Below are 9,806 nucleotides of genomic sequence, written 5' to 3' on the forward strand. Positions count from 1 at the left end.
CATATGTGCCACGATGCCACCTTAATTAGAGAGTTGTTCTATTTATGAATATCTGCACACAGGGTGTCCCAAGTCTTTATACATAGGGGACTATGTTTGCCAGTGTCACATCGGTTGTTCCTTCGTCAGTGGACATTTGTGGTCACTGCACCTCCATAAAACAAGCCATGCAGAAAACAAACATTACACATATAATTACTTTTTTCCCTGGTAAACAATTAGCTTATACTATTTTATACATTTGTTCTCAATCCGCTGTGTTTTGCAATGTCTCCAATTCAAAATATCACAATATGAATATTTTTGCTCATTTGCATGGGTGTCAATCATTCTGAAGGGCACTGTATATGCTATAGCAAAACCAGAAACCCATGTGACCGTTAATTTACTGCTAGCTCATTTTAAACACAGTCCACTGTGCAGCGGTGACAGTTTTCCAACAAACTTTACAATTTTGTCTGTTTTATTAAAATTTGGGATTTTCATGTAATGGATAATTGATCCAAATATAATAATATAGAGTATTAAATATGTATTACAAAGGCACAATCAGTTATAGCTGGTATTACAGTAATGTAGATGTTTTTTTTTTTTCTTAAGATCTTAAGATCACATGTACATTGTTGTTCCTGGGCAAAATTTACAAATTCATTAAGAAACATCAGACATTTTGGCTTCAAACTTTAAACATTCTTTTATAATACAGTGAATTTGAAATAGATTTTTATTTATTTATTTTTGCATATGGCAAACTATTCAGGTAATTTTGGTTATATATTTCCTGAATAGTTTGCCATGTGCAAAAATAAATGATTAAAATATACATTGCAGCAGTTATAGTGTTAATATCTATTAAAAATACATTTCTTTAAAAGTAACTAACATATACACACACACACTCATGGATGGTAGATGTTGCCATGGTCACAACACGCCCAGTCAATCAGCTCGGAGCGCTGAAACCAAAGCGAGATCTCCTTTTGAGCCACTTCGACCGAGTCAGAAGCATGCACAACGTTCCTGTAACATTAGCACAAAACAGAAGGAACCCATCATCAGGCACCTGTGCACTAAACACAGACCAAAGGTTTTATAATGATTATCTGTCCTAAATAATATGCACGAACATCTTAATTTGAAGAAAAATACAAATCTTGCAAATGTTTAGTTACGATCAGTTATCAGTAAGACCCGGCGCATGTGACTGAGTGTGTAAGTCTACCTGCTAACATGAATGCTAAAGTCTCCTCTCAGTGTTCCAGGTGCAGCTTCAGCTGGGTTTGTGTTTCCCACTAGCATTCGTGTTGACTTTATTACATTGTGGCCCTCCCACACCTATAAAAGATGGTTATAAAGTCAATAGAATGTTTATCTTAATAACAACAACTTTGTTGTTTTTTAATTTAATTTGAATCCCATTTAAACTTTTTTCACTGAAACTTTAAGTGTTAAACTGAAATGTTAATGGTAGTCAGTAATATTGGCAGAAGTTAGTTGCCTTCAAAGCCACATGCCCAAAACACATGTACAGCCTAAGCTGTGGTGCTTGACAGTTTGTGAACCTTTCAGAATTTTCTATATTTCTGCATAAATATGACCTAAAACATCATTAGATTTTCAGCAATTAAAAAAACAACATTTTCTTCAATAAATAAATGACCAAGAATAATATTTTTATGTTGTTTGTTTAGTTGGGTTCTCTTTATCTACTTTTCGGTCATATTTATGCCGAAATATAGAATATTCTAAAGGGTTTACAAACTTTCAAGCACCAACGTAGTTGATTACTTTATGAACTGACAGGCAAACAGAGACACAAATTTGTCCTGATTGGTTAGATGTTGGAAGTCCATGTCACTTGCTTTTGTAACTCTTTTCATTAAGATTCCCTTAACTGACATTATTTAACACATTAGTTATGTATAGAACTTCAGCACTAATACAACTTTAACAAAATAACTAACACTCGCTGCCACCTCACAGCTCCAGTGGACCTTGTTCGATCCTGAGCTTAGATTACTGGTCTGTGCAGAGTGTCTGTGCATGTTCAGATTTCCTCCAGGTTCTCTGGTTTCCACCCACAGTCCAAAAACATGCTAGTAGATGGATGGTCTAGTTAAATTGCCCCTAGGTGTGAATGTGTGTGTGCATTGTGCAGTGTGATGGACTGGCATCCCATACAGGGTGTATTACTGCCGCTCAACCAGTGTTCCCAGGATGGGCTTCAGATTCACCAAGAACTTGACCAGGATAAAGCGCTTACTGAAGATGAACCAATGAATGACCAATATGCACCAACATATTGACTATGATGAACTTGTTTGGGGTTGTTAACTGGTAACCTTGAAAAGTGAGGGCTGAATAGCAATTGCAAATATTTACATCTGGAGACCAGAGTTCAGCAACTTATCAACATTTGGGAACATGTTGTCTTGTTTTTTTGCCCGCTCTTTCGGCTGCTTTTGGCCCGTTTCGGGTCACCACAGCTGATCACACGTCCACATATTGATTCTGACATGAGTATTACGCCACATGCCCTTCCTGACGCAACTCTCCCTATTTTCCGGGCTTAGCACTGGCTCGTGTAACCCTCCAGTCGCTGGCGTTGGTTCCCTGACTGGGAATCGAACCCGGGCCACAACGATGAGAGCGCAGCATGCTAGGTAATTTAATAAATATACAGAAGCAGGTGTAGTTCGGTAACATTTAAACAAATATAAATTAATATTTGTTAACATTACATACAGTTTAGTAATGTTAACTAATGCAGTAAATAAAGTTAGTTAAGGAAACGTTCATGGAAACCATCCCCCTTGTTTTCATTACAAAGACTAGGGGAGCTGCAGAGTATTTTTTGCTCTGAGCAAATATTTTAGTGACGCTGTCAGAATGTGAGGAAAACTTGTACCTATATAACACACACCCGATGCTGGCACAATGTGCACAATTTACATCACAATAAAGTGATATGCAGCTCATTTGCTCATTTACATAATGTCAGCACAATGTTGATTCTAATCACTGTTAATGCTTCTTAATATTCCAATTTTTATAGCTTTAGACAAGAATATTTATTTAGCTGCTGACTATGGAGAAGATTCTACTACAGATTGAAAAGCAGGGGATTTCTTTTGCATCAATTTAATGCTGACTTCAGAATCTGTAACAAGTCTAGCTCCTACTGTTTCTCAACCATTTCCTTTTGCTGGGCAGATTGTGTGATGAGACCGCAGTCTAGATGAAAATTACTGAGACGTTATCTTATTATCTCAATGGGAAACGATGTCGGAAGACAGCATTTAGATGCTCTGTCTGAAGTTGCTTTGTTGCCAAGTTTTTAGTTTTAGTTCTAGATCCTCACCATTGCCACCACAGGCCCTGAGGTCATATATTGCAGTATGCTGGGGTAGAAAGGTTTCTTACGAAGGGACACATAATGCTGGGCCAGTAATTCTTCAGATACCTAAAACACACATATATAATAATAAATCATTACTCAATGTATTTCTATCACACTCATAATGTTGTACAAAGAACACAGTCTGCTATTCATTACCATTAGCCAGAGGTGGGTAGACTAGCCAAAAACCTCAAGTACTCAAGAAATTTCTCTCACATCCAGGCTTAATTTTTCAAGCAAATCTCATTTGTATAAAAACAAATTACAATTAAGTCAAAGCCAAATAAAGGAAGACATTTGAAAAGCAATCTACAGACGAAACTAACTTTCATCTGATTAGATAAATGCAGGAAACTGCAGGAGTACAGTAAAGGGGTTCCTAATAAAGTGGACAGAGAATGTATATTCCTAATGAGCAAGCCAGATATGACAGTTCCAAAGAAAAACTCGAATGACAAAACAACATAAAATCAGGTTTTGGCCAAAATTGGGGTTTAACATACATTTATATCGATACTTCAATAAAACAGAAATATATTTCACCAAAATGCTGTAGAAATGTTTGTGATTTCATCAGGTTTGATTTCAGCACTGATGCAATGGTGGACAGTGAGAAGTCAAAAACGATGATGTGGCTTGTGTTCATGAAATGCCACGACTCACAGTTACCTCAAGTGATTAGACTAGAGAGATCGATGTGGATGACGCTATTGATCAAAGTCATTACTTGTTTCCTGTTGTAGATTTATAATCTTTGATAAAGTGTCTGTAATGTTGTTTTTCCTTAAAAGTATATTTTTATCTGTACAAAAGGGCTACAGTTAGGGTTAAAGGAATCCACAATTAAAAGAAAATGCATTCTTCTAAGCACAGTTTATTCAAAAAGTTATCTAAATAAATGTAAGTGTAAATAAGTGTAGTGCTTAACTACTCACCTCTGCCAACACTTTGTGTGATTTAAAACCACCGTGTGTGTACACATCAAACACAGCAAGAGCAAACACTCACCTGCACCATCTTCATCCCTACCAAGCGGAACCCTCGCTGCTCAAAGCGTTTAATGATCTGACCAATCAGACGCCTCTGAACCCCATCCGGCTTGATGGCAACCAGAGTGCGCTCTTTTACACCAGGAATGTCTGTATTAAGGTTCACATGTTTAACTATGTAGTGCATTCATAGGTATGGCATACAGTATATCACATAGTATCAGGTACTTATTTAAGCAGCTAAAAATCCTGGTCACTGAAATGAACACATGTAGACAGAAGGATTCATCCAAATGATAATATACTGCAAATAATAATAATAATAATAATAATAATAATAATAATAATAATAAAGATTAGTATGAGCTGTTAATATGTCTGTATTTTTGGGTGTGAATCGTCCCTCAACACAAACACATTGTTATCCTTTATCTACTTATCAAAACACTAATTCCACATCACGATTGATTTGCCTCACTACAGGAATTACCACATCACGATGTGAAAAAAAACAAGTAATCTGTCGTTTATCTTCCCTAATTTCACACTACTATGCACATAAACATTCACACACACACACACACACACACACACACACACACACACTTGATTAAAGAACACTTTCTTACAAATGTGAAGTGCATGTGATTTGTAAAGTCAGTCATCATGACACACACACACAAACACACACACCAAGAAGAGTGCATTTGAGGTTGCTGATATTGGTTTCCAAGTGAGAGTTGTTGAGGACGAATAAATATTTGGTCTAGAATAGAAATGAAGATAAAAGTTTAAGCGCAGATTAACATTCAGGGATAGATTCCGAGAGTTTTCTATAAATCATGCTGAGAGAGAGAGAGAGAGAGAGTGAGACTGAGAAAGACACACAGACAGAGGAAAAGTCAAACAGAGAGAAACAGAGAAAAAGACAGAGACACAGAGACAGAGAGACAGACAGAGAAAAAGTCAAAGATGGAGAGACAGGGAAAAATAGACAGAGAGACACACAGAGAGAGAGAAAGAGAGACAGAGAGAGAGAGAGAGAGAGAGAGAGAGAGAGAGAGAGAGAGAGAGAGAGACTTTGGCCCCCAAATTTGGAGTCATTTTAGTTACTAGTACACTAGATTATTATATAAAACCCCATTTTTATACATTCCTCCCTCTCAGATATTTTCCTCATTATTCCACCAGATGTAAACTGATTTTCTGATTTCTGGCCTTCATCTTGGACTCATTTCATATTTCTCTCATCCCACTGTACAGTATGTTTAAAAAAAAAAAAAAAAGAAAAAAAAAAGAAACTCCTATGAAAGGAGAGCACGTGGAAACACACGCACATCATTAACCATGGTTTCACTAATCATTTAATCTAGAAACCACGCGGGGACACTGCCAGAGAACAGGACATGTCTCTGAGTCAAAAGAGACTGAATACAGTACTCAGTAAAACAACAAAAACAATGCGCTGCTAGCTGAAATACAGAGTGTAAGGCGCGCGCGTCTTCGCATCGCTGCCACAGGAGTAGCCTGCATGCTAACGGCGGAAGTCTCCAACATTTTCACTTTCAAATCGCGTCTGACGCCGAACTAAAGAAAACTAGCACTTCCTACACGTCAGATATGTTTTTATAGCACCATCACCGAATAACACCTTACCCTATAATGTCACACCGTGACATATTAATAGAGCAGGACATGGAGGTTAAAACAGGTTTAGATTTCTGGATTGCAATCAAAAATGTAAATATAATGCAGTTTATATAATGTTTATATATATATATATATATATATATATATATATATATATATATATATATATATATATATATATATATATATATATATATATATATATATAAAAGAAAAACATTTTAAAACATTTTTTCCACACATTTGCTACCTTTCACATACTCTCCTGCATTCTCATGCGGTGTTCACATAGCTATTTCCCTACAGCACATGAAATAAGAATATGAACACAACATAACACAAAATAAAATTATTATTTTTTATGTTATAATAAAAAGTTCTTATTTTCTGAATTGTGTCTTGACTTGGACATCATACAGTGTATCTTTTCACTCTTATCTCAGTTTTTTAGTAACCTGTACTCAACAACACAGCTATTATAAGATCTGAGCAAACAAAATCTGATGTCATTGAACGCACCCTAAAGTGTGAATCCCATAATGACTAGCCTCTATCTCATTAAGGATTATATGGAGCGCACTGACAGGCTCGCTGAGGTAGTAAAGTACACTAATTTCAGCATTAACTTTACCACAGACTCATCTAAACACAAATTTAAATTGTATTTTAAGTCCAAACTTGTTCATGAATTAGTCACGAGTCAAGTCTAATATCGGCAACACTGAAAAAAAATCTCACTAAGAGAATACAGTTCGTCACCTGGATAGTTTGGGGCGCGCGCACGCACACACACACGAACCTGAGGCGCTGCTGTTGGTCCGCGCGTGCGTCTTTAGCTGAGCCTGCATGCCTCCTGTGCATTGCGGGATGATCCGTTTCCCGCTGTTCATGAGAAAACTCTTCAACACACACCGTGTTACACCCGCCATCACAACACGAACAATATCACACAGAGTCTTCTAGATATCAAAACCTTATATACTCTGTCGAACTGGCATAAAGTTGGTTTGCCGTTGGACGTTCGAGGATATGCGGAAAGTAAGGGACCGTCTCTAAAGTTACATACCACATTGTTAAACACGTTTCTAACTTCAATAGCATTTGAAGGGAATGACTTACAGTCATATAACCAACTGTAAAGTGTTCATGTAGGTGTCAGGTATAATGCTCACCTTTTTAGATTTTTGATATTTAATAAAATTAACTATTAAATCATATATGAAAATTGCCATGTATTTTATTACTGCATGGGCTCATATGCCATAACCATATACTTATTTTAATAATATCAAAAATCTAAAAGCTGTGCATCATACCCGACACCTAGATGAACACTTTACAGTTGGTTGTGTGACTGTACATCATTCCCTTCAAATGCTATTGAGCTTTAAATTATGGCTATTTTGTGTATGGGCCCATTCTTCAGTGAAAATCATATCTAAGTTACATGTGATTTAATAGCTTATTTTATAAATATCAGAAATCTAAAAAGGTGTGCATTATAGCTGACACCTAGATGAACACTTTACAGTTGGTTGTGTGATTGTACATCATTCCCTTCAAATGCTATTGAGCTTCAAATTATGGTATATTTTGTATATGAGCCCATGCAGTAATAAAATACATGGCAATATTTATATATGATTTAATAGTTTATTATGTTAAATATGAAAAAAAAAATCTAAGAGGTGTGCATCATAGCTGACACCTAGATGAACACTTTCCAGTTGGTTATATGACTAAGTCATTCCCTTCAAATGCTATTGAAGTTAGAAACGTGTTTAACAATGTCGTATGTAACTTTAGAGACGGTCCCTTAATTTCCGTATATCTGGGAATATCGACCGACCACTTTGGTACTCGGAGAGCTCTGAGGGTTTTCTTGTCAGACCAGCTAACAGTAATCAAAACAAAACACAAACACACGGTCATTCACCTGATGGGCCACACTCACGTGTCTACTCAAAGAAAAAGATCATGACTGGCTGGTTTAATGACATTACATGAGTAATTAAACTAAAGTCAGCGAAAAGCTATAGGGTGGGATTTGCATAGGAAGGAAGGAAAGAAAGAAACAAAAACACACACACACACACACACACACACACACACACACACACACACACACACACACACTTTACAGGTTATAATAGTGTTAGGTCTATAGGTTTAGGAATCACAAGCTTGGAATCATCATTCAGGGAATTCATATCAAAACGTTGCAAGGATTATTTGGTCATTCTTTACAACTACTGGTTTAAATGTATTATGTGCCAGATTGCATTTTGTAACACCAATAGTGACTGAAATGATACTCAAATCCAGTTATGATTTAAAAAATAAAATATAATAAAAAATCTAACTAGAACTGATCTTGTTCCACCAGAGTCAAGAGATGCTGCAGTTCTCACAGTTCACTAAAGATAACAACTTAATTCATGCTTTTCCTGTTTGGATTTTGAATCATCTAGAACATGAAAATGAGGTCTGCAGTCTCCAAGCAAATACTGAAATATACACACGTTAAATTAAAAAAAAAAAACAACCAAAGTTTTTGCTTGGACAAGGTCACAAAACAAACATTACCCTTGCTCACGGAACAAGTGCGATGAGTGTGTGGGATAGTGAACACGTCTGAACATGCAGGGATCCGGACACGTACTTCATATACAAATAAATAACATGCGCTTGACCCATAGGATACTGACCCGTGCAATGCTGGAAAAGTGTTGAGTCTCTTTGGTTTGCAATTGGATTTAGAGAGGTGCTTGAGGTCTTAGTGAGTGGTGTAATACAGGAGTGCAAACTACAAATATACAAAGGCTTTAAATCTTCCAACACATCAAACTCACTAGCTTATTAGATAAATCTTGTGTGTTAAATGCGGAGGAGGGGGCTAAATTCTGCAGTGCAAACTCGGTATGTTTGACAACACTTTCATTTGAATCCTATCATTAGATCACAAAAATCAGTTTCTTTTTTTCCTTTTTTTAATTAGGCAAAGACAAGAGTGAGTCAAATGAAAATGACAAATTACAATTGAATCAATTTATTGCTCTAGATGAATCTAGATACTCATTAAGTGCTGGCACTGAACAAAATGGAAAGTACTTGGAGACATGATACACTTTTTGACACATTTATAACGAACAATGCAAAATAAAAATAATAATTAAAAAAAAAAGTTTTCATTTGACTCTCTCATATTACACAGCTTTAAAATGTACTCAGGTTGAAAGATGCTGAAACCATGGTTCACGTTTTCATATTACACTCTCTTCTTTGGCATCTCTTGTAAAATCATACATATTCAACAACAGACTATCATTCAAAACTTCAGCCGTTATGGTCCATACTCTTACTCAAACATTCAGTACACATTACACCTCTATTCCCAACTGCTACCCTGCTTACCAGTTTCACAAAGAATCTAAATACAAAGTCCTGTTCATTTTGGCATTTGGCAGACACCCTTATCCAGAGCGACTTGGTCCACCAATACTGGTCTACTGGTGGTGCCTAAGACCAGACTGGTTTGGTCTTAGTGGTGGTCATCAGTGGTGGTCAGACCATTAAATGCCACAGTTCCCAAACACTGGAATGCCATCCCATAGGATCTTTGTGACTTCCTCTCCCATTTCTTCCCTAAATCACCTTCAACATGCTTTTCTCCATCCTACTAACACCCCCCAAAAAAAAATCAAGTGGCTATTCAAAGTTTACAAGAAACAACCAAACAATTAAAGCAATCAATTTTGAATTTTGTA

At 36.4% G+C, this 9,806-nt stretch overlaps 1 protein-coding gene across 2 annotated transcripts; it reads right to left on the reverse strand.

Annotated features, from left to right (window-relative positions):
- Window positions 1-445: 445 nt before the first annotated feature.
- nme4 (NME/NM23 nucleoside diphosphate kinase 4) lies at window positions 446-7,036 on the reverse strand. Of its 2 annotated transcripts, none has more exons than XM_017487827.3 (5): window positions 6,839-7,036; window positions 4,409-4,539; window positions 3,362-3,463; window positions 1,223-1,335; window positions 446-1,020 (listed from the first exon to the last, which is right to left on the reverse strand). In XM_017487827.3, the coding sequence occupies exons 1-5, from the start codon at window positions 6,966-6,968 to the stop codon at window positions 900-902; spliced, it is 597 nt and encodes a 198-aa protein (XP_017343316.1). In that variant the 5' UTR covers window positions 6,969-7,036; the 3' UTR covers window positions 446-899. The 2 variants fall into 2 exon arrangements, with proteins under 2 accessions (XP_017343316.1, XP_053530579.1); XM_053674604.1 differs by having other exon boundaries at window positions 6,799-6,939.
- Window positions 7,037-9,806: the final 2,770 nt, after the last annotated feature.

Source organism: Ictalurus punctatus, chromosome 2 (genome assembly GCF_001660625.3).
Source record: "Ictalurus punctatus breed USDA103 chromosome 2, Coco_2.0, whole genome shotgun sequence".
Taxonomy (NCBI): Eukaryota; Metazoa; Chordata; class Actinopteri; order Siluriformes; family Ictaluridae; genus Ictalurus; species Ictalurus punctatus.